The 23,977-nt window shown below is 35.7% G+C and overlaps 5 protein-coding genes and 2 pseudogenes across 5 annotated transcripts; all 7 read right to left on the bottom strand.

Annotated features, from left to right (window-relative positions):
* Positions 1-983: 983 nt before the first annotated feature.
* On the bottom strand, positions 984-3,101 carry LOC18016697 (FBD-associated F-box protein At5g56380). The gene is made up of 5 exons (XM_006401275.2): positions 3,012-3,101; positions 2,798-2,843; positions 1,796-2,703; positions 1,568-1,702; positions 984-1,472 (listed from the first exon to the last, which is right to left on the bottom strand). The coding sequence occupies exons 3-5, from the start codon at positions 2,672-2,674 to the stop codon at positions 1,200-1,202; spliced, it is 1,287 nt and encodes a 428-aa protein (XP_006401338.1). The 5' UTR covers positions 2,675-2,703; positions 2,798-2,843; positions 3,012-3,101; the 3' UTR covers positions 984-1,199.
* A 119-nt stretch (positions 3,102-3,220) lies between these two features.
* On the bottom strand, positions 3,221-4,959 carry LOC18016696 (annotated as a pseudogene).
* A 2,922-nt stretch (positions 4,960-7,881) lies between these two features.
* Positions 7,882-9,552, bottom strand: LOC18016695 (annotated as a pseudogene).
* Positions 9,553-11,546: 1,994 nt separating this feature from the next.
* On the bottom strand, positions 11,547-13,072 carry LOC18018996 (probable FBD-associated F-box protein At1g32375). The gene is made up of 3 exons (XM_006401272.1): positions 12,191-13,072; positions 11,914-12,048; positions 11,547-11,822 (listed from the first exon to the last, which is right to left on the bottom strand). The coding sequence occupies exons 1-3, from the start codon at positions 13,070-13,072 to the stop codon at positions 11,547-11,549; spliced, it is 1,293 nt and encodes a 430-aa protein (XP_006401335.1).
* A 2,573-nt stretch (positions 13,073-15,645) lies between these two features.
* Positions 15,646-17,123, bottom strand: LOC18018995 (probable FBD-associated F-box protein At1g32375). Its single transcript, XM_024156765.1, is given in 5 exon segments — positions 15,646-15,924; positions 16,040-16,174; positions 16,263-16,718; positions 16,720-16,953; positions 16,956-17,123. Coding segments are annotated over 5 exon segments (1,272 nt in total).
* Positions 17,124-19,302: 2,179 nt separating this feature from the next.
* LOC18018994 (probable FBD-associated F-box protein At1g32375) lies at positions 19,303-21,356 on the bottom strand. Its single transcript, XM_006401270.2, has 5 exons — positions 21,330-21,356; positions 20,917-21,029; positions 19,982-20,705; positions 19,667-19,798; positions 19,303-19,581 (listed from the first exon to the last, which is right to left on the bottom strand). Exons 1-5 carry the CDS (start codon positions 21,354-21,356, stop codon positions 19,303-19,305), a joined length of 1,275 nt encoding a protein of 424 aa, XP_006401333.2.
* LOC18018993 (probable FBD-associated F-box protein At1g32375) lies at positions 21,184-23,286 on the bottom strand. Its single transcript, XM_024156582.1, has 4 exons — positions 23,156-23,286; positions 22,035-23,045; positions 21,715-21,849; positions 21,184-21,634 (listed from the first exon to the last, which is right to left on the bottom strand). Exons 2-4 carry the CDS (start codon positions 22,911-22,913, stop codon positions 21,356-21,358), a joined length of 1,293 nt encoding a protein of 430 aa, XP_024012350.1. The 5' UTR covers positions 22,914-23,045; positions 23,156-23,286; the 3' UTR covers positions 21,184-21,355.
* Between the last annotated feature and the right edge of the window lie 691 nt (positions 23,287-23,977).

The raw sequence follows: 23,977 nt of genomic DNA, 5'->3' as shown, positions 1-23,977 counted from the left end.
TTAAATATTAATGATCCAAATATGTATATTGTAATTGTGGAAAATATAGTATTTATACATTTCTCCTTTATGTAACCTCGTATCTAACACATGTTTTAGTATATTTTCGAGAGTATAATTCCCTAATACAACTGGGTGGGCATTTCGGTTGAATTTCGTTTTGGTTCAAGCTTGGTTTGGTTCGGTTGATTCAGGTTGAATAAAACTCTAACCGAACTCAACCATTTTGGTTCGGTTTGTGTTTGGTTTGAGTTTAATTCGGTTTAGTTTAGTTTGGTTTGATTTTAGTTTGTTTTTCAAAAAAAAATTAATTTATATAAAAATAAAAATTCTAACGAACACGAAACTACAAAAAAATAAAAGAATCCTAACAAAACGTAATAAAATAAACCGTAAACAAAAAATTTCTTGAAAAGTTTAAAATCAAAGTGATACATATATCCACTTAATCAAACTAAAAAAAAAAATGAAAAAAATCTATGGTTTAAGGTTAGAGGATATATATTAATCATGTTTAGAAATTTTTAAAAAATTGAAGTTAAAAAAAGAAGGATAACGTGGGTTTAAGAGTTTTAGATGAATCTTGAAGATATTATTATGTATGTTTATACTTTTTAGTATGATTAGTTAAGTAACTTAAAAAAACATATTGATTTATAGGTCGAACTGAACCAAATCATACGGGGTGAAAAAAACTTCAACCGATTAGTTGATGTATAGAATATGGTTTGATTTGGGTTGGTTTAAGTTTGGTTGGTTCAGTTGGTTCAGTTTGGTTTTTCTTTCTCACCCCCTAGAAGGTATCATCATACTTTTTTAAAAAAGTAAAAGAAAAGTATCCAACAAACCAATGGTGCTTACTTTTTTTATAATGACAGTTTAAATTTTCAGACAAAACAGGATTTTGCGACTTACTTAAGTTGTTAAGTTTAAGTTAACACAATAACATGCAAACCTTTCTGTGACTCAGTAGACGGCAATGTCCATAAAGTAACGACCCATGAACTCTGCACAAAACTCCAAAAGAGAAAGGGAGAAGAAAAAAGAAGTTGCAGCAGTCTTGCACACACTAGCTGTGACTTATAAAGACTAGAATAACATAAATTAGTGCAGATAAATTTAGTCAAAAGAAGACGAGAACACGACTTGTTGAGAAAGAATCTGAACAGATTTGGTGTAAGAGTGATCAGCATGCGCTTTCAGTTGAACACGAGCTCACAAGTGGTTAAAACCCTTCGTGACAAAGCCAACTCCTGAAGCATCTGCAGTTTCTCCTTGAGATCATTGGATTTAGCGGTGAAACTCGCCTTCTTTAAACAAGCTGCAGTTTTCAAGATATATGTCGAAAGCTCTTTCTCGTCTTGTGTTCCTTCGTACTTTATCCACTCAAAAGTTTCAAGGTTTGAGGACAAACATCTTGGAACAGAGACCGGTTGATTCCACTGAGGCCGGGGATTCGTAGCAGGATGACACTGAGAATCAATACAGTTGCAATGTATAACACAATATTAGATCACTGAACGAGAAAACCAGATATAGATCAAGGAGATTAAAGAACAAAACAGACCTGGTTAATCTTGATAACCTTTAAGCTTGGCGAATCTTGGAGCAGATGCATAAATAGATCCAGCCACTCTGATTTGCATGTACATACCTCCAAATGTTTTAGTCTATGGAAGCAACTACCATCTGGATACACAACCTGCATAAATAGGATGGGACTAGCAATGTAATGCTCCTAAGACCGAGATTTAAGGCTGAAAGAGAAGAATAACTAAGAGACCGACAAAATCACCTCTGAAGCTGATAAACATAAGCGGATATGCGCTGCTGAAGCAAGAGAATGCAGAAGCTTCTCGGGACACTTGAGAATAACATCAATATTGGCCTTAACCACCTCATTGGTGTTAATACTTTCGCTAAATGAAAGGCTACCTGAACGATCTACAATGTGCATGTATTTCAAAGAAGGAGCATCTATCACAAGTCCAGTGATTCCATAAGCTTGAGATTTGGAAACCAAGGATAATCTCTTCAAAGAAGGCACTACAATCTTGAAACCCGACTCATCGGTAGGATAGAGTGTTTGATGCAGGAACAAGTCTTCAAGAACAGGACAATCATGTAAAAGTCTAACGAGAGCATTGGCCGCCTTAGAGTAATCCATAGATTTGAGAGAGAGTGTTTTCAAAGACCTTAGACAAACGAGATCGGGAACATCCAATATACAGTTTTCGAGTTTCAGGACCACAAGTGTTGCACAAGTGTATAAACTTTTTGGAAGAAAATTACGCCCGTAATAACTCGAACCGTATTCGAGTTTCAGCTCAATTAGACCACGTTTCACCGCGGTTCCAACACAAATCTCAATATCTCCATGTGTGAAATTTCGATTTAATCTGAGATGCATACTTTGTAGAACTTGACCTTCGCGTGACATCAACGATCTGTCCACAAACCGCCAAAATATTCCATAATCAGGGTCTGGAGCTCCCCAATGCAAATACATAGGATCAGGGAAGTGAGTGCTTTCATCAAACTCAAGTCTTGGTACCATCGTCCAGAGAGGTTTCCAGCGTTTAGACAAAAGCATAGTTTGCATAACATCTTTCGTCCGAAGAAACGACAATATCTTCAATATGGTTTCGTCAGGTAAGTGACTGATTCTATCCATTAGAGTCCGGAAACTAGAGACGAACAAGGCTGAAGACACAAAGACAAAAAAAAGGTCTTTACTTTCACACTTTGCGATTGAAACTAGCAGCCAAAATCAAATAGATTTTGAAGGAATTCTCACCGATTTCGCTAGATCTTCTCCGGAAATCAAGTAAATGGGCATGAACCTACACATGAAAAGGAACCAGACAATACCCATTAGAGAGATTCGAAGATGATAGAACTCCAAACTATTGCAGCAAATTAGGAACAAAGATAGGATTTTTCCCAAGTGATTCGTTTCAAAATCGAAGAATAACAAGAGATTACAACTACAAGGCAAGGAAATTACTTACTATTCTGTTCCTTAGTCTCAGTCTCAGACTCTTATTTTGAGCCCTATTGTGGACGGCGATCGTCTTAATAACAAGAAACTGAGCTTGTATTTGTTTGTTTGGTTTTTTTTTTTCCATTTTCTCGTGTAGATATTAATAAATATTGTTTCTACAATTATAATTAAAAAAATTACATGTAGTATCAGGATCATCTCCTGTACTTGCTGCATTGTACCAATGAATTACTTCAAACACTTTTTAGGTTTCAGCATCAGGATCAAATGTGACCAACAATACTTCCTCATAACACTCTCAAAATCTAAAAAGTGACTTTTATTCTGAAATTAGATATCCAAAACCGTGATTACAACACTAAACCTGGGATCAAACCGAGATTGAACGTTGAGAACTTAGTCTTTTCACTCTCACACGGGATTGTAATTCCCATGGAATTGAAGCTTGCAGATTGAAGAACTCCTTGGTGACATTGACAACTCCATGAGCATCTGAAGATTCTCTGTAGGATCTGTTGATTTGGGGTAGAAAGTTGCCCATCCTAAACGAGCAGAGTTTCTTAAGATGAATGTTGCGACTTCTTTCTCTTCTTTTCTTCCTCCGTATTGCCTCCAGTCAAAATATTCAAGACTAGACAATAGACATTCAGGAACATGACTCGGTTCGTTCCAGCACGGGAGCGAATCTTCAGTTTCAGTGCAATGGCGCTTTGAATGAATAGGGGAGAGAAGTATAGTCGAGTTAGAACATCAAAGAAACAAAAAAACAAAAAAAAAAAGATTAAATGAGTCAAAGAATGAATTCTCTTTTCAGCATTTTGGATTTTGATGTAAATGTACCTGTTCAAGCACAATAAACCTTAGTTTAGGGGAAGCTTTGAGTAAACGCATAAGTAGATCCATCCACACAGCGTCGCAAGTACATAGTTTCAACTGTTCAAGCTGGCTAAATATTGTTCCATCGAAATCTGCATCCTATATAAGATATACAGGATTGATGTAAACTATGACAGATCCGATGTAAAGAAGGGATAAAACCGTTGACAAAAAAAGTTTTCAGAGAGCAATTACCATTGAAGTTGTCAAACATAATGAAAGCTGCACCACTGAAGTAAGGGAACCAAGAAGCTGCTGAGTATGACTACAGGTCATATCAAGATGGGCCTCTGCAATCTTAGGCATACTATTCTCAATGACACAAAACCCATTTGTATAATCAACAATGTCCAAGAACTCCAAAGAAGGAGCATCGATCATTAACCCCTGATGGTACACTTCTGATGATGGTTTACGCACGCCTAAAACCTTTAAAGAAGGCACTCTAAATACCAAAACGGCCAAATTGTCACCTTGGCACTGTCTCACAAACAAGTCTTCAAGAACAGGACAACCGGACAAAAGCTTGCAGAAAAACTCATCACCTGGGTACTTCATTGATAGAAGCGTCAGAGTTTTGAGGGAAGGGAAAGAAACCGACGAAGACACATCCAAAAAAACCGCATTTTGTAGTGTCAAAGTCACAAGCATTCTACAGCCTGTGTACAAGCTTCTTGGAAGTATGCCAGGAGTCTCAGTATAAGTATCAATCTCGATATTCAGCTGACGCACACAGCGGTTAATAGCAGGTTTAACACATGCTCCAATATCTATAGCACCAGACTTTTGACCAAGTTTTAAAGAAAACTTTTCAAGAACCGGAGCCTCGTGCAACAGCAAAGAACTGTAAACAAACCGCAAGAACCTCCCGTCTTCACCATCTTGATACATATTATGATCATATTCAAGTTTTGGCACCATCGTCCAAAGAACTGCCATCGTTTAGACAAAACCATTGTGGCCACAGCTTTTTCAGTAGGCATTAACGACAGTATCTTCAAAAGCAGCGCATCAGGCAACTCACTTATCATATCCTTACGATTCGACTCCATTATAAACCAAAGTTTCTCAGCTTCCACAGACCTGATCAAGACATAAGAAAGTTCGAGGTTTTGCTCTCAATTCAAAAAGTAAGACGAAATGATTAAAAAGAGAATCTCCATAGTAAGAAAATACCCTGAATCCTTAAAATCTCAAGCTATCAACTTCCACAACCTTCTCTATCAATACCAGAAAAACCGAAAAACAGACACGGAATTATAAGAAATCAGGCTTAGCTATCATTTCTCGACCCTAAATAAACAGAGAAAACAAACAAATACATCTAGAATTGATCCGTTTATTCCTCCACAGTCTCATCTAGAACCAACCCAATAACACAAGCGACACAGAATCAACAAGCTACACGAAAACCAAGCAAAAACCTAGCGAAAACAGAAACTCACCACCATAGAAATCGATGCGAAAGGTTGGAAATGTTCTATGTGACTGTCATCGAAACTTCCGTACAAATATATAGTAAAAACGGAGTGTATCTACTTTCCTAATCTAACGAATATCAGAATTATTGCTGTTCAATCACACGATTGCTAATATCTAGCTAGTATTGAGTCAATCCCTATTAAGTCTTGATTGATGAACCCCTAATACTTACATATCCAAACAAAATCGAAGAAAAGCGCAGGGAAGGTCAAATTACCTAAAAGTTTGGTTATTTCTCCTTCATCAAAAGCGAAGAATCCGATACTCAATTTCGGTCACGGATTGCTCACCAGAGACGAACCCTAGACCCAGAATGGTACCGATTACAATGGACTAAGAAGCGTTCCCGCTAATTTAAAAACAAAACTAGATTCTAAATCCGTGCATCCGCACATGAATATTTTTTATTGTTTAATAAATTTTGTAATGTAATTTGTATTTTTGAGTTTAGATATAATTATTTTTATAAATATATTTTTTCATAAGCGAAAATATTGATTTTTGTGTTTAGATATATTTTTATAGTATTAAAATTAATTATGATTATAAAAAAATAATTTTAACCCATCTGCTAATATTAATTCAAAATGAACTATTACAAAAACATAATTCTAATTTTTCCGTTCATATTACCGTATAATATAAATATTTGTTAAAAGTTTAAGATGTATTAACAGTATTATTTAGCATTATAGTTTTTTAAAATTTAATCAACGAATGAGTGTACAACTGGTTTTTCAAACCACATTATAGTGTATGCAATAATTTTTAATTTTTTTATGTTTTGATTTTGTATAAAAAATATATTTTCGATATACATGTATAATTCAAAATTAGTGATATTAGTTATCAAAATATTTTTAACTCGGTTTTTTATATATATTTTTAGTTCTATGAATTTTAAAAAATATATTTTTAATATTTAAATTATACATTTGAATTTTACTTATTATTTTATTATTAATTTGTAAATAAATCATAATCGTAAATATATTATATAAACAACATAAATATCATATTATTTACATCATAAATATTTTATATTTCAAATATGACCATTATTTTTCATATGTGAATTTATTTTTCAAAAATTCTAGATATTTTTGATAAAAATGTTTAATGGTATAAAAATTATTTAAATTAGAATCTTTAAATCAATCTAAATTAATATCTGATTTATTATTTTTAATCAAATCAAATCAAATCTAAATTACCTATATTTAAGGAACTCTAAAAATATTTAAATTAATAACTAATTTTCGAAATTAAATATAAATAATTATTAAAATTATTTTTAAACACTTGAAAAAAAATTAGGAGTGTTTGGAAGCAAGTACTAAATGTGCTTATGTTTTAATATAATAGATAAAATAAAATATTTTTTTTACGAAATCCAACTAAAATACGCCACTTCATATTCTCAATTTCTTGGTTCTGATTGGTAATCAGGGGAATTGTGCATGTGCATTTTTAAACATGATTTCGCAATTTATTTTATCAATCAACAAAATCTGTGAAATGAAAAAATATACATAAAAATAAACTGTGTTTTCACTTTAAAAAAATACGATTGGATCTCGATTTCCGATCAAACTTTAACATAAGAAACAATAAGAAATACAACTAAATTTGTTTGAAACTCTACTTTAAAAAATGTCCAGTGAAATTCTGAAAAATAAGTGGAATGGTGGAATGGCAAGATTTTTTTGTTTTCGCATTTTTTGTTGTTTCTTATATAACTCATATCGAATTGAAAAAAGTGACATCATTTCAACTAAAAATCAAAATTTATGCATTTAATTTAATTTACGAGATAGTCCTTATAATATTATACTCAAGTTATTTCTTTATACGTTTAGGTAAAAACTAAACAGAACTGGGTTAAACCGGTAGTTTTAAAAACAACCACATTAACTAACTATCGGTTTAATTCAGTAACAACAATTTCAACAAACCGAACACCAACATACTACAAGTAGAAGAAAACCTCATCATTTTTTTTTTTTTTATAAACTTTATCAGCTGATCCGGTCGGTCCCGGTAGGAATACACCGAAGTGCTATAATGTAGACTTCTCCCTGGTTCAACGGTTTAACGGACACCATGAGCTTCGAGCGAACTCGAATCATCGGGCCATGAGATCCATAAGATCCAAATGGACCATCACACTACCTGTCCCGAGTTTGAAATGCCTTCCGACTAATGCCAGGAGATAGCCAAATCGCCTGTTACTGGACTACCAGGTAAACTGTTTGGGCCTTTGGCCCAAATCCAAACTTCCCACATAATTGTGTTTTTGTTTCCAGGGAGAATCGAATCTGGGTGAAGTGGTGTAACACCTCACACAACCCTTCCCTACCTGGAGCACAACGATGCGGGCCTCATCATAAATCTTAAACTAAAGGCAGAAAAAGACGAATATTCATGCAGGAATAATAAGAATTCCAAAGAGATACTAAACATAAGCTTTCAATATATATATCTAAAGATTAATTATAAGTAACTCATCACCACCAACTTCAATCAAATATAAGATGACAGGAACTTGAACACCTTGACAGAAATGACAAGTCCTTGATCATCTCAAGTTTCTCCTTGTCCGTTTTAGTGGATTCAGGGTAAATAGTTACATTCCCTAAACACTTTGCGCTTGTTAAGATGAATGCAACCACCTCTATCTCTTCTTCGGTTCCTTCATATAGTACCCATTCAAGACTTTCGAGACTCGATAGCAGACATTCAGGAACTGAGCTTGGTTCGTTCCAGCACGGGCGCTCATCTTCAATATCATGGCACTGAGATAAATTTGACGGGACAGAGATACAAATGCATTAGAGATCTATCGTCATATTCATATATCATGTAAAAAACTGAACAATTTGAAACATGAACCTGTTCGAGTTTGAGAGATTGTAGATTAGGAGAAACTCTTAGCAGACACATAAGTAGATTCAACCACTCTGTCTCACATGTGCATATTGTTAATTCTACAAGAGAGTGGAAGACAGTGCCAAAAGGATACACATCCTGCATACAAAGATTAGGAGTTAGTCACAAGAGAGAGCAACTATATATTCATGATGTATCCATTGCCGTTTTAATAACTGATTTCTAGAAAGAAAATATATCAAGAATGCATGGACGGTAACCTTTGAGGTTGATAAACATAGATCGAGACGCTCGACTGAGGTAATACAACCAAGAATCGTCACAGGATGCTTGTAAATGACGTCAAAACATGCCACAACAATGACAGGCATATTATTCAAAATGATGCAATAAGCACCCGAAGAATCAAGAATGTCCAAGTATTCCAAAGAAGGAGCATCTATCACAAACCCATCTTCACCATCTTTTCTATCTCTCTCTTCTTCTGATTTACGCAAGACTAGTCTCTTTAGAGAAGGCACTCTAACGGTGAAAACAGTCACGTTGTCATTTTCACATTGTTCCACTTCCAGATCTTCAAGAACATGACAACGGGATAAGAAACTGTGGACAAATTCATCATTTGGATACCACACGAACGGCTCAAAGTTTTGAGGGATGGGAAATAAATCGAGGGAAAGTTAAATTCAACAAGAACCGCGTTATTTAGTTTCAATGTCACGAGCATTGGACAAACTCATGTACATACTCCATGGAAGGATGGCTGGAGCTTTACAAGAAGAACTGTCAATCTCGATAATTAGCTCACGGACATGGCGCTTAGCTACAGCTCTAGCCCATACTCCAATGTCCACGTTACCAGACTTTTGACCAAGCTTGAAATGCAGAAGTTCTAGGATTGGAGCTTCGTGCAAAAGCAAGGATCTGTCTACAAACCGCGAAAAACTTCCATGGTTAATATCCAGATAGTGATAGCTATCATCGTATACGAGTCTTGGCACAAACATCCAAAGAAACTCCCACCGCTTGGACAAAACCATTGTGGCCACAACATCTATCGCAGGCAGTAAAGATAATATTCTCAAGAGCAGCAACTCCGGCAACTCACTTAACCAATCAATCTGAGCCATTCCTTTCAAATCTAAAGATGTGTTTTGTTTCCTAACACAGGAACCACGCAAACAGAGTCATTAAGCAGCTGAGAATCACATATAACACGTCACCAGGATGCAAACAAACCCTAACAAAACTGGAGCCTCTAACTCTGGTGGTAAATGACCCTCGGCTGAAGTACCCGCCATCACGAGTTCGAGCCCCGACCACTGCAGAATTCACATATGGGCTGCAGCGTCCCAGGAGCTGACACGTGGAGAGCCATTTGGCCGTCTACGTGGCTAGTCTGGACCCACTTCGGTGGGTGCCAGGACACCTGAGTTATCAAAAAAAAAAAAAAAAAAAAACAAACCCTAACAAGTACGGAAACCCTAACTACGGCACCACAGTAGATGTTTAGTATGAGAAAAGTAATCGAACGGATTTTTTATGAGGTAGTGATTCAGACACATTATTAAGACAAATCATAAGAAGATTGACAGAATTCGCTAAAAACCTTAAAACCTCCAGAACTTCTCTCGTTCAACAGTAGAGAAACCCTAATTTAAATTATGAGGGTCAGCGTTTCTTTTATATGACACTAATCTGGTGTGGACTCACCCTGGGCATAAGAACCGGAACCGAAATACCGAACCGGAACCGACCCGAAATTTTCGGTTCGGTTCGGTTTCGGTTATTGCCTAAATACCCATTGGATCTCATATTTAAGATCCATGGATATCGGTTCGGATTCGGTTATTACCCAGAACCAAAAATACCGAACCGAATACCCGAAAATTATGTATAAGTTTGGGCCATTACTCATTAATATAAAAAAATTAGTTTACTACAAATCTAATATTGGCCCATTAGTAATTCAAAGTCATTTTTACAAAATTGATCTAGCCCATTATCCACAATTCGACACATATTCAAAGGGTAAAAAAAGACATACACAAAACTATACACCTACACATGCAACTTATCGTTGTAAAAAAAAACAGTTTCTCTTTTTTCTCTCGTTAATACTTAAAAAATTAACTCTAAATCATTCAGAAAAACTGAAATCCCTAATTTTCAGTCACTGTAGCATTTCTTCGCCGACACAGCCATCTGCTACGTTAAAAAATTAGTCGGGGTATGCTTTTTTCCATCTCTTTCTCATCTTTGAATTTATTTGGGTTTGGGGTTTACTGTTTATAGCTAAAATCGATTTTGGGGCTAACTGTTTCTGTTTGTTTAAATTTTAAATTGATCTCATTTCCTCTTTGTTTTTTCGTTTTTACAACGAATTACTCTTGAATAATCGAGTTTCTAAAGTCTCTTCACTTAGAAATAGATTTAGGGTTTACTATTTATATATGAAATCCATATGATGTTAACTGTGAGTCTAATATCTGAGATTATGAGTGCTAACTTCTTCTTTGTTAATGATTCTAATAATTTTTTTAAGTCTTTTTGTTTTGTTTTTGCAGTTTCAGCTTCTTCTTTGTTATTTGGTTATTTTTGTTAACAAAATTTTTTCGGGTATTTAAGAACCGAAATCTTTTGGATATTTTACGGTTCTCATCCTTCATACCCGAACCGATCCAGAACCGAGAGGTACCGAACCGGAACCGAACCAAAAACAATTCGGTACCTATATGGATCTAAAACTTAAGAACCGAAATATCCGGAACCGTTCGGTTCTTACCCGGAACCGAACCGAATATCCGAAAGCCCAGGGCTAATGTGGACTCTAGTGCCTTCCCTCTCGTTTTTTTTTTTAAATAATTTTTTTAATTAATTTAAGAAATTCCTTGACTTATACTCAAAACTGAAATAATTATCCTTTTAATGTTTGTGATAATGATTTTAGTGTTTTAATCTTGATAAAAATTAATAAATTTAGTATTCCAAGTTTCAAACCCAATTCAACCTTATATTTATCTCAGCAAAGTATAGAGAACATTTCAGAGCAAAAGGTAGTGGGTTTCTAAAGTTAAAACCATCTATAAACAAGCCAAGTTTGTGGACGAAATGGGGCAAAAGACCATACATAAGATTAAAGATGATAATGATAGATAGTTATTATGTTTCTTTATTTCCCCTATTAGGCAGAGACGACTTCGATAAAGAGAACAAGAAACTCAAAGAGTTAAAAGTTTTAAAGAAAAAGATATAATTATCTAAGCCGAAACAACACGATGTTACTGTAGCTTCATCAGGAGAATTCAATCTGACAAGTAGGTGAAAGCCTGATCGACAATGTCAATTCCTTGATCATCTCAAGTTTCTTGTCGGAGTCAGTGGGTATAGAGGAGATAGTCACCTTCTTCAAACAGCTTCCGCTTCTTAAGATAAATCCCATCAGTTCTTTCTCTTCTTCTGTTCCTTGATAGTCTTCCCATTCGATAGTTTCCAAACTCGATAACAAACATTCCGGGACTGAACTCGGCTTCTTCCAGCTGGGGCTTGGTCGATCAGGATAATGGCCGAGCTGAGATAAACGGTACAGAAGACACAAAATGAGTTGGAAGATAACATAGTTAAAGACACTGAATGAAATGGGTTGGCGAGTATATATACACCTTATAAAGTTGAAGAGCTCGTAGATTAGGGGAATCTCTGAGCAGACACATAAGTAGGTTCAACCAATGTGTCTCTAATGTGCATAGACTTAAATCTACAAGACGGTGGAAGACAATACCAACAGGATATACATCCTGCATGCCAGTCTGAATAAGTACAAGCAATGTTAATCAATGGCAACAAATTTGATCACAAAATTACCGATGGTGAAATATATAATTAGTCGTTGTTCAAATAATAGTAGTTGGCAGAATGTTGTACTTGACAAGAAAATACCTTTAAGCTTGACCAACATAAATCGACACACTCGACTGAAGTTATATAACCAAGAATCTTGCCAACACACCAATAATCAACTCGAAGATCTGCCTCAACAATATTAGGCATTCCACTCTCAATGACAATAAACCCATCCACACGATCATAAATGTCCAAGTATTCCAAAGAAGGAGCATCTATCACAAACCCCTTATCTGTATCACTGTTTAATAATGTATACAAGACCTTTAATGTTGTAGTTGTATACAAGACCAATTTCTTTAGAGAAGGTACTCTAATGGTGAAAATAGTCACATTTTCATTGACGCATCGTTCCACATTCAAGTCTTCAAGCACAGGACAATTGGATAAAAGGCTGTTGACAAATTCATCACCAGGGTACATCACAGATACAAGGCTCAAAGTTTTGAGAGAAGGGAAAGAAACTGAGGAAGAAAAATCAACAAGAATCACTTTTTCTAGTTTCAGTGTCACAAGCATTCTGCTCACTGTGTACAAACTCCTTGGAAGAATGGGTTTAGATGCACTAGATGAACAGTCAATTTCGATAACCAGCTCACGCACGCAGCGTTTAACTAGAGTTCTAGCCCATACCCCAATGTCCACATCAAAAGACTTTTGACCAAGTTTGAAATGCAAGTTTTCTATAACTGGAGCCTCGTGCAAAAGCAAACATCTGTCTACAAAGCGGGAAAATCTTGGATGACGATAAATGTGATGATAGCTATCATCGTATACGAGTCTTGGCACAAAGGTCCAAAGAGACTGCCATCGCTTTGATAAAACCATTGTGGCCACAACATCTTGCGCTGGCAGTAAAGACAGAATTCTCAAAAGCAGCTCTTGAGGCAACTCACTTATCCAATCCACACGATCCATTCTTTTTCAAGTCCAATGCTAGCTAGGTTTTGATGATGTCTCTGAAATTATAGACTGTTTTCAACTTTCAAAACTCACTGTAATTTCACACGACCAAACAAATTGAGTCATTAAGCAGAATCACAAAAAAAAAAAAAAGACAGGACGCTAACCCTAACGAGTACGATAAACCCAATAGAAAAGAAATTGAAAACTCACGTCACGCTGCAGAATCATCACAGAGATGTTTGGTATGAGAAAGTAATCGAGCGGATGATTTGTGAACTCGTCCTCGCAGATCAAACAGCTTAAGAGGAATACTCAGAAGTAATTAAAAAAAAATATCGAACTACAAAAAAAAACCTAAAACCCTAAATCCAAACCATAATACACAATACGTGGCCTATACCCAAAAAAAAAGTTTTCAACTAATTTAAAAGTTTTTTTTTTTTTAGAAAAGTTTAGTTTCCTTACATTAACTAATTTAAGAATCCTAAATATTTTGCAATACTGTATGTTCTAAACATTTGTATTTTATATTCTGGATATAAATGTGGTCTTTTTCAACCTGCTCCAAAAATAAAACCCTAAATCCTTTCTTCAGAAGATGAAAGCCGATTTTTTGGGCTCAGAACTCTCTCCCCCAACTAGAGTCTTTCCTCTAAATCAGAAGGGTGGAGTATATCTCCGGAAGGAAACATTCCTTGCTATATATATATATAGTTTTTCCTTTTTAAACTGTGATTTTATTCCTTTTCTTTTTCTTTTTTGTTTTTTTTCCTTAATTTGAACATAACTTTTCTTATCTATTTTACTTTTAAGGATAAAACACCAACTATAAAATTTCCTTTTTCTAATAAAATTAGTTAAAATTTAATCCCAATTTCTTGTTTGTAGATTCTGGTTTTTGATTATAAAACCAAACCGATAGCCGAACAACTACGCTAGACCAACCTTCACATTTCGTCGAACCATGGCGTAATATTTTACTTTCATTAAATTTTTAGAATGTATGTTTAATGATTATTGTGTTACATTGGTGAAGATTAAATTATGAAAACATCATTCTTCTAAATTTCGGAAGAATTTGCACAGCTAAGGAGAACAGAACCAAAGGTTTATAAGAACATGCGAATACACAATCGAATGTAAAAAAAAAAAATCAAAAAATTGACCAAAAACTAATTTCTTTAGAAGAGAAAACACAAGTTCTAAGCGGCTCTAACATGTCTGAGATTCAGGATAAACAAAAAGCAATTTGCATTACATTTCAAAGTTCATCAAAGAGAAGAAAAATGGTAAATCCAAAGTGCAAAATACAAAATAGGTGGCATTGGCATTGAATTTCCACATAAACCCGGTAAAATCTGTAAACCTAATCTGCTTCAATGATCATAGAGGTTACGTCACGCACAAAATTTATCTTCTCTAACACAAACTCAATTTCTTGGCCTGAATGGTCGTGATTAATTATTTTTATGGAAAACTAAATGTAGATCAAATTAAGAACATATAGCAGTGTTCTAAAAGTAGGTCTAGGCGGTCGCTAAGCACCGCCTAAGCGCTAGACGTTCATAGACCGTCCGCTTAGGTGTTAGACGTTACTTTCTAAGCGTTTTATATTTGATATTCTAAGATTTATTTTATTTTTTTTATGTGTAATTTAAATTTTATATATATATTTAAAATTTATAATATGTAAACTTTATTATTTATAAACAAACTATGTAATTTTATATATGACATTCTATCAAATATATAATAAATTAATTTATTTTGCAAACATTTTAAATGCATAAAAACCGTTCCGATTAGGCGTTTTAGGCGCTAAGCGTTGTATCACCGCCCGCCTAGCGCCTATCGCCTACCGCTATGACATATAGTATAGTGATTTCTGTTTCTTTAAAACGTCGACCATTGGGAACATAAAACCATTGTGTATTAACTGCATTGTCAATACTAACCTAACTTTGAATTTTAAGAGTCATAGATCCAACGGTCGAGAGAAGCTATTTCCTAACGGCGTGGAGAGGTTTCCGTTTCATCTTCTATTTTCTTCTTCTTTGTCAAATTTCTAAACTAAAATTGACAACTCCTTTGAACATCTCAAGTTTGAAGAGATAGCTACTTTCTTCAAACATCATCCGGTCTTAAGATAAATGATGCAACTTACTTTATCTTTTTTTGCACCTTTGATATATCTAACCCTTTCTCGAGTCTCAACACTTGATAACAAACATTCAGCTACTGAACTTGATTCAAGCCAACCTAGTTAAACAAAATTCAGTTTTATTTCAGTTACAAATCACAGCATAATAAGGGCCAGTTTGTGGAAGAGTCAAGTGTACAGTTAAACCGCCAAATATTCTGTAATTGAAAGAGAAGTCGTTAAATAAAAAAAAGGAGATAAACCAAGTAAGACAATGGTTCTTCTATATGTTTCTTCCGTCTAAGCATAGGAGAATAACATAAGAGATTTTAAAGAGCTAAACATACGGCTTTCAAGTTTCAACATATTATATATACAAGGTTTCAGATCAAGCACTCAACAAATAGATGTGACTTGACTTACTGAACAAGTCTTGACCATAACTTTAAGCAAACGTAAGATGACAGGTGGGTGAACGCCTTGACAAAAATGACAACTCCTTGATCATCTCAAATTTCTCGTCGCGGTCAGTGGATTTAGAGGAGATGGTTACTTTCTTTAAATAGTTTGCACTTCTAAGGAGAAATGCTGCAAGCTCTCTCTCTTCTTCAGTGTCTTCATATTCTACCCATTCAAGAGTTTCAAGACTCGTTAACACACATTCAGGGACTGCACTCGGTTCATTCCAGCTAGGGCGCGGTTCATTATCTCGAAGTGGATGGCACTGATACAAATTAGCGAGATAGAAGCATAGTGTGCATAAATAGAGATCATCATCATTTGTATATAATTTGATCGAGGACACTTGTAAATTTGGGAAGAGATGTATATAGGTAAACCTGTTGGAGTTTGAGAGCTCGTAATTTAGGGGAATCTCAGAGGACACACATTAGTAGATTCAACCACTCTATCTCACAGGTGCATATCGTTAAACGTACAAGACAGTGGAAGACATTACCAACAGGATATGCATTCTGCATAAGAGACGCATAACAAAAGTAATTTGATCACAAGAGAAACCAACAATTTCACAGTGGACTAGTGATTGTTTCAAAATATTACCTTTGATTTTGAGGATGGTAGACATAAATAGAGATGCTTGACAGAAGAAATAAGACCCAAGAGATGCTCAGTACCAGCAAAAGAAAGGCAAACATCTGCCTTGACAATCTTGGACATGTTATTCTCAATGCCACAAAACCCACACGAATAATCAACAATGTCCAAGCTCTCCAAAGACTGAGCATCTATCCAAAACCCACAGTCTACCTTCATCTTAGCTGCTTCAAAACTATGCAAGACTAAACTCTTTAGACAAAGCCCTCCTCTAACAGTGAAAATAGTCACATTGTCACTGAGACATCGTTTCACAACTAACCCTTCAAGAACAGGACAGTTGGAAAAAAGCATCTTGACAAATTCATCACCTGGATACTTGATGGATACAAGACTCAAATTCTTGAGGGATGGGAAAAAAGGCGAGGATGCAGCATCCAAAAGCATTGCATTACTTAGTTTCCAATGTCACAAGCATTCTACATCCACCGCTATACAAGCTCCTTGGAATTGTGACTGGAGTTTTACTACTATAAATCTCGATAATCAGCTCACGCACACAGCATTTATCCGCAGCTTTAATCCAAACTCGAATATCTCCACTACCACAGGTTTTACCAAGTTTGAAATGCAAAGTTTCTATAACTGGAGCCTCGTGCAGAAACAATGATCTGTCTACAAACCGTGAGAATTGCTCACATATTCGGGATTCTGATATTTATCGTCGAATACGAGCTTTGGCACCAACATCCACAGAAACTGCCATCGTTTCGACAAAACCATTGTGGCCACGACATCTTTAGCACTAGGCAGTGACGACAGTTTTTTCAAGAGTAGTGCATCAGGTAACTGACTTATCCTATCCATACTGCTCTTTCAAATCTCAAGCTTTCCAGCTTCCCTTAGCCAGACACCACCAAATCCTGAAAACGTCAAACATATGAACAAGGGATGTGAAATTCTCAGGAACCAAAAAATTAGTCACGAGCAACGAAGCAAGGTGAACTAAAACCTTAACCAAGTACAGAACAATCCACAATGAGAAACACATGAAATCTTAGACTCTCTGACTCTGAGCGCTAAAATGTTAACTACGGACGATTATTCATGAGAAACTAACACTTGCAAAATCAGACAAGTAGGACTGAGGCAAATACCTGTAATTCTGGTGTTCAATGGGGAAGAGTCCTTAGTCCTTACTAACACCAATTCCTCTTTAAATAGGAACCCTAGGTGATATGAGCGGTGCAACTTTTTAACATTCCCTTAAAAAAAAAAAAACTTTCATTCAAGATTTCTGTAAATATATATATGTATAGAGAGAGAATATTTCCTTAAGCCGGATAATGTCAAATTTGTATAGATATATTTAACAGTATACTCATATTGTACCATGCAAGGATTATCTCATTAGACATTAGTAGAGAATTCTCTATGGAGTTTCATAATCTTACATATTATCAGAGACTTAAATTATGAAAACATCATTCTTCTAATTGTCGGAAGAATATGCAGAGCTAGGGAGAACAGAACCAAAGGTTTATAAGAACATGCTAATACATAATCGAATGTCAGAAGATTAAATATTCTTAACCAACATGAGTTGCTGGGGAAAACTAATTTATTTAGGAGAGAAAACACAAGTTCTAAGCGCCTCTAAAACATGTCTAAGATTCGGGATAAACACAAACCAACTTGCATTACATTTCAAAGTTCATCAAAGAGAAGAAAAAGGGTAAATCCAAAGTTCCAAAATAAAAAAAAACCAAAATAGATGGCATTTAACATTGAAATTCCGAAATAAACCCGATCAACTCTGTATATCTAATCTGCTTCAGCGATCAAATCAGCGATCATAGAGGCCAACTCTTGCAAAAACTTTGTCTTCTCCAGCACATAATCAAGTTTCATGTCCTGCAACATCTTAAACTCCTCTTCAAGCTTCTTCTTGGTCTCAACCGGCACAAAGCTCCATCTCTGTTTCACATAAAACTCGTCGACATCACCGAAACTCGCAATCGATTTAACAAGATACGAGTTTTCGAACCAATCAGGTTTCTTCACAGCATCTGATGACTCCAAATCACTTCCATTAGTCAATACTCTCTCATCTTCTTCAACCGTTTCACCACTAGGTGAAGAAGCAAATGGCAACTCTCGCTTCACAGAGTTAATCATCTTCCTCGGCTGACTCTTGTTCGAGGCGACAGATTCAGGATCCATTAGCACAATCGAAAAATACCTGAAAAACACGTCAAAAATATGAACAAGGGCTGTGAAATTCTCATTAACCAAACAAATAATCATGAGCAACGAGTGAATTTAAAAAAAAACAAAAAAGCAAAACCGTAGCTAAGAGGTACAGAAGAATCCACACACAGAAAGAGAAGCACATGAAAGGTTTATTCATGAAACTATCTTACATAATTAGACAACTACGACTTAGGCAAACACATACCTGTAGTTCTTGTTCAACGGGAGAAGAGGAGCAGTTTCTTTGTTACTAACACCAAAATCCTCTTTAAATAGGAACCCTAATTGATTTGAGTGGCGCAACTTCCAAGATTTCATTTAATCGGTTTACATTCCATAGACAGAGAGAATCAATCAATGACTGTGACTGACTCTTCAAATATGATAAAAATATAATAAATTCTAAAGGCCTTCGCACTTCTCGGTAGAGAAAAGAAAGTGGTGAAAAGCTATCATTAATTCGTTTTCCACGCGCATTGGAAACGAATGTAATAAAGTGACAAGTCAAACAGTGCCATAAATCTTACTTACCTAATCAATAGACAAAAATGGAGCAGGGACCATAAAATGAAATGCTATAGCTAAATTATGGAAGTTTATGATTCTTTCTTCTAATGTGCAGAGAAGAGCGAGAACATAACAACCTCAAAGATCTAAATATGAAAAATGAAAAGCCATACAGTACAAAGTACTAAGAGCTTTATAACATATCTAAGATTCAGATCATACACCAACCAAAAAGATTTTAACTTGACTATTGAACATGTCTTACCCTCAAGGATGACAGTAACTATCAGTCGAATGTAAGATGACAGGTACTTGAACACCTTGACAGAAATGACAACTCTTTGAGCATCTCAAGTTTCTTGACAGGATCCGTAGATGTAGAGGAGATAGTTGCCTTATTTAGTAATCTTGCATTTCCAAGTATAAACGCTACTATTTCTTTCTCTTCTTCTATTCCTTCATATTTCACCCACTCCAGAATCTCAAGACTCGATAAGATACATTCAGGAACTGAGCTCGGTTCACTCCACCACAGGCGCTGTTCAGAAGGTCGAATGGGATGGTACTGAGATGTGGAAGAACAAGGCATTATGTCATCATCACTGGGAAATATAACCTGATCACAGAAGCTCAATAGTTTGATATATTACCTGTTCAAATCTGAGAAATCGTAATTTAGGAGAATCTCTGAGCAGAAACAGAAGTAGATTCAACCACTCTGGCTCACATGTGCATAGCATTAGATATACAAGATTGTGGAAGACAGTGCCAACAGGATATTCCTGCATAACATTACGCAAGCAATATAATGCCAACAGGTTATATCTAAACAAACCTCACTCTTTGCAGCAATGTAGTGCCAAAAGATTTGATTGATCACATTGGCTCAAAAAGGAATACCAAGAGTGAAGATGGTAAACCGATATAACCAATAGCACGTCTACTTAACAAGATATATTTATTACCTTTGAGGATGCTAAACATAACTCAAGCTGCTTGGCTGAAGAAATAGAACGCAAAATCTTCCAGGGATGCGAATAATTAATGTCGAGATACGCATACACAATCTCAGGCATATTATTCTCGATGACACAGAACTCACCGCTATGATCAAGAACTTCAAAGCTCTCCAAAGAAGGAGCATCCACCACATACCCACAAGTTTTGTCTTCATCTATGTCTGTTGATTTGCGCAAGGATAAATTCTTGAGAGATGGTATTTTAACAGAGAGACCGGTCACATTGTCATCAGAACATTGTTCCACAGCCAAGTCCTCAAGAACAGGACAATTGGACAGAAACTCGTTGACAAATTCCTCACTTGGGTACTTCATGTGCACAAGGCTCAATTCTTTTAGGAATGGGAAAGAAGCTGGCAAAGAAAAAGCATCCACAAGAGTCATGTTGCTTAGTTTCCAGGTCACAAGCGTTTTACATCCCCCGGTATACAAGCTCCATGGAAGTATGACCGGAGCAAAAATGAAAGGCATATCGATATCTAATTCACGCACACTGCGTTTAACAGCAGTTCTAACCCATAATCCGATATCTAAAGCACCAGACTTCCGATCAAGTTTCAAACGAAGACTCTCTAGAATCGGAGCCTCATGTAAAGAGCTGTAAACAAACCGCGAGAACCTACTGCCTAAACCATCTTGATACATAGCATGATCATATTCAAATATTTTTCTGAACACAGGAACACAAAAATTCCGTAAAAATGCAGTAAAATAGATTTGATAAATTAGAGAAAATTATTAAAATTTGATATCTCAGCAGATTTAGAATTTTTTTTTATTTTTTTTGGGTCAACCAGCAGATTCATTTTTTTAATAAACTTTTGAAATAAAACTGTTTAAATAAATAGATTAGTTCTTTTTTAGATGTATTTCTTGTTTACGATGATGATTGAATTGAAGCATTACCAGAACCATTGAAGCAAGTGATGTCTCTGAATATTGTTTTGATGTCTCTGAATATTGTTTTGATGTCTCTGAATTTTGTTTTGAATATCTAAAACCTCAAGAGTCAAGATCAAAACCATTCTATAAGAGCTTCAAACAAAGCTTTTTTAGGCCAGGCCAACTAGTGATTTGTTATATATAAAGATATTAGAAAACGCCCAGTTAAACAATCCTTGCGTAATAAGAAGACAGAAAGTGCCACAGAATTGGAGTAAACAAAGGATAATAGTTGTAATGTGTTTCTAATGCGAAGACAGAACATAACAAATTTAAAGTGCTAAATTTAGAAAAGAGAAACATAAGAAATTCTGATAGCTTATCTAACATTAAGACCAAACACCAACCAAACCAGCAAGATGTTACTTGACCGCAACATCAGTCGAATATAAGGTGACAGGTAGGTGAACGCCTTGACAAAAATGACAACTCCTTGATCATCTCAAGTTTCTCGTCACGGTCAGTGGTTTCAAAGGAGATGATTACCTTCTTCAAACAGCTTCCGTTTCTTAAGATGAATGCTGCCACTTCTTTCTCTTCTTCAGTTCCTTCATAGTCTACCCATTTCAGAGTTTCAAGACTCGATAACACACATTCTGGAACTGAGCTTGGTTCATTCCAGCACAGGCGCGGTTCTTTACCTTCAATGAAATGGAACTGATAGAAGTAGAATGGATTAGAACAACCTACACTCTGGTCAGCGAAAGAGAATGTAAGTCAGGTTTAGATCTACGTACTTTTACGAGTTTGAGATACTTTAGTTTAGGGGAATCTTTGAGCAGACAAATAAGTGTATTCAACCACTCCTTTTGACACGTGCACATCGTTAAATGTTCAAGACAGTAGAAGACATTACCAACTGGATATGCATCCTGCAAAAGAGACAAACATTAAGTAACAATGTAAGTGCCAACGTCGATATATGAGTAAAAGAAAGCCCACCATTCTTGGTGGAACACAGTCGTGGTAATAATAATCAATACTGAAAAGAAAAGCAAGAATGTAGATGGAAAATGAGAGAAGCAAAAGCCGTAAGTAAAAGAGCATATTTTGTTACCTTTGAGTATAGTAAACATAACTGAAGACATTTGACTGAAGTTATAGTACCCAAAATATTGCTAAAACACTGATAACTAACTTCAAAATATGCCTTTACAATACTAGGCATTTCAACGACACATCCACCACTATAATCAATAATCCCCAACCACTCCAAAGAAGGAGCGTCTATTATAAACCCATCTGCATCTACTGTTTCTCTGTCTTGTGATTTATCCATGACTAATCTCTTGAGAGAAGGCCCTCTAATGGTGAAAATGGTCACATTATCACCGGGGCATTGCTCAACCCACAAATGTTCCAAAACGATACAATTGGATAACAACATCTGGACAAATTCATCACCAGGGTACTTGACGGATTTAAGTCCCAAATACTTGAGAGATGGGAAAGAGACCGTTGAAGAAACATCCACGAGAATAACGTTAATTAGTTCCAACCTCGCAAGCATTCTACACCCTGTGTACAAACTCCTTGGAAAAATGGCCGGAGATGCACTAGAAGAGCTACTAGAAGAGCTACTAGAAGAGCTGCCGATCTCGATAATCAGTTCACGCACAGAGCGTTTATCCGCAGCTCTAGTCCATAGTGGAATATCACCAACACCACAGGTTTTGCTAACTTTGAAATGCAAAGTCTGTAGGACTGGAGCCTTGTGCAAAAGCAGAGACCTGTCCACAAAGCGTGAAAACCTTCCATACTTACGATGCGGATAGCTATGATCATCGTATACGAGTTTTGGCACCATCATCCAAAGAAACTGCCACCGTTTAGACAAAACCATTGTGACTACAACATCTTTGGTACTAGGCAGAAACCGCAATATCCTCAAGAGCAACTCATCAGGCAAGTGACTTATCCTATCCCTATGAGCCATTCCTTTTCAAATCCCAAGCAACTCAAATCGAATCCAGTACATACAAGATGGATAAAACCTGGTTTTCGATGTCCTTTCCCGATTCTGAAATTTTTGAGGTGTTTTCTCTTCCAAATTTCACTGGATTTTTTGCTGGAAACAAACAAATATAGTCGTAAGCAACGGAGAATCACAAATCACACGGGACGATACAAACCCTAACAATTACAGAAAAAGGGGATAAAAAAGGAATCGAAGCTCACCGGACATTGAAGAATCATCGCCGGACTTGAAGAGTAATCGAACGGAGTGTTTGTGAACCGATTCATCTTCGGATCCAGCAATTTAAGACGAACAATCAGAAATTTTTGACAGATTAGAGAAACCCACAAAACTAGAGTCTACAGTACTCTTCGGATTTGAGAGCTAAATCCTCATTTCAGCGATTATTTAATTTATGACTAACCCGGCAAATCCCTAAAGGCTTTCCCGCTCTTTTTGGAATAAAAGGAATTGATTGTAAATTAACACAAAAAATTATATCACATTTTACATTTTGTTCACACTTTAATTAAATTTATTTTGTTATATTAAACATAGGGTCTGATCGGGAAGAACTGTGGTTAAATTATAACTGTAACTTTGAAAAAAAAGTCACATTTTGAGGCTTTTAAAAAAAGTATAGGTTAAGTGGTTAACAAAGAAAAAAAGAGAGAGAAGGTTGTGAGATTTTTTAGGAGGAAAGTTATGACTTTTAAGACTTTAAAATCATTAAAATCTGATTGGTTAAATCCTGATTTTAAAAAATTTATTTTTGTTTAAAAATCCTAAAAGCCTTTAAAGTTAATTTGTCAATTAGACCCATAATTAGAGACGTTTGCCTGAAGAAGATATAGAACCCAAAATCTTGCTAACACGCTGATAACTAACTTCAAAATATGCCTCTACAATATTAGGCATCTCATTCTCAATGACAAAAAATCCACCCCTATCATTACAAATGCACATTTGTTCCAAAGAATGATCATCTATCACAAACCCATCTGCATCACCTATATCTCTGTCTCGTGATTTATGAAGTGTTA

Source organism: Eutrema salsugineum, unplaced genomic scaffold (genome assembly GCF_000478725.1).
Source record: "Eutrema salsugineum unplaced genomic scaffold, Eutsalg1_0 scaffold_2, whole genome shotgun sequence".
Taxonomy (NCBI): Eukaryota; Viridiplantae; Streptophyta; class Magnoliopsida; order Brassicales; family Brassicaceae; genus Eutrema; species Eutrema salsugineum.
This window is presented reverse-complemented; position numbering and strand designations above follow the sequence as displayed.

Bases quoted from the DNA above. Each gene is read 5' to 3' on its own strand.
- LOC18016697 (XM_006401275.2), bottom strand. From the start codon at position 2,674: ATGGATAGAATCAGTCACTTACCTGACGAAACCATATTGAAGATATTG. The intron at 1,703-1,795 runs GTGATTTTGTCG...CTATTTATGCAG, and splicing joins TATGTTTATCAGCTTCAGAG to GTTGTGTATCCAGATGGTAG. The intron at 1,473-1,567 runs GTCTGTTTTGTT...ATTGATTCTCAG, and splicing joins AGGTTATCAAGATTAACCAG to TGTCATCCTGCTACGAATCC.
- LOC18018996 (XM_006401272.1), bottom strand. From the start codon at position 13,072: ATGGATCGTGTGGATTGGATAAGTGAGTTGCCTCAAGAGCTGCTTTTG. The intron at 12,049-12,190 runs GTATTTTCTTGT...ACTGGCATGCAG, and splicing joins TATGTTGGTCAAGCTTAAAG to GATGTATATCCTGTTGGTAT. The intron at 11,823-11,913 runs GTGTATATATAC...CGTTTATCTCAG, and splicing joins GAGCTCTTCAACTTTATAAG to CTCGGCCATTATCCTGATCG.
- LOC18018994 (XM_006401270.2), bottom strand. From the start codon at position 21,356: ATGTTGCGGTCAAGTAACATCTTGCTG. The intron at 21,030-21,329 runs GTTTGGTTGGTG...TTGAGGTTTTAG, and splicing joins GGTCAAGTAACATCTTGCTG to ATATTCAAAACAAAATTCAG. The intron at 20,706-20,916 runs GTAAACAAGAAA...TCCTGTGTTCAG, and splicing joins GCTTCAATTCAATCATCATC to AAAAATATTTGAATATGATC.
- LOC18018993 (XM_024156582.1), bottom strand. From the start codon at position 22,913: ATGGCTCATAGGGATAGGATAAGTCACTTGCCTGATGAGTTGCTCTTG. The intron at 21,850-22,034 runs GTAACAAAATAT...TCTCTTTTGCAG, and splicing joins TATGTTTACTATACTCAAAG to GATGCATATCCAGTTGGTAA. The intron at 21,635-21,714 runs GTACGTAGATCT...TACTTCTATCAG, and splicing joins AGTATCTCAAACTCGTAAAA to TTCCATTTCATTGAAGGTAA.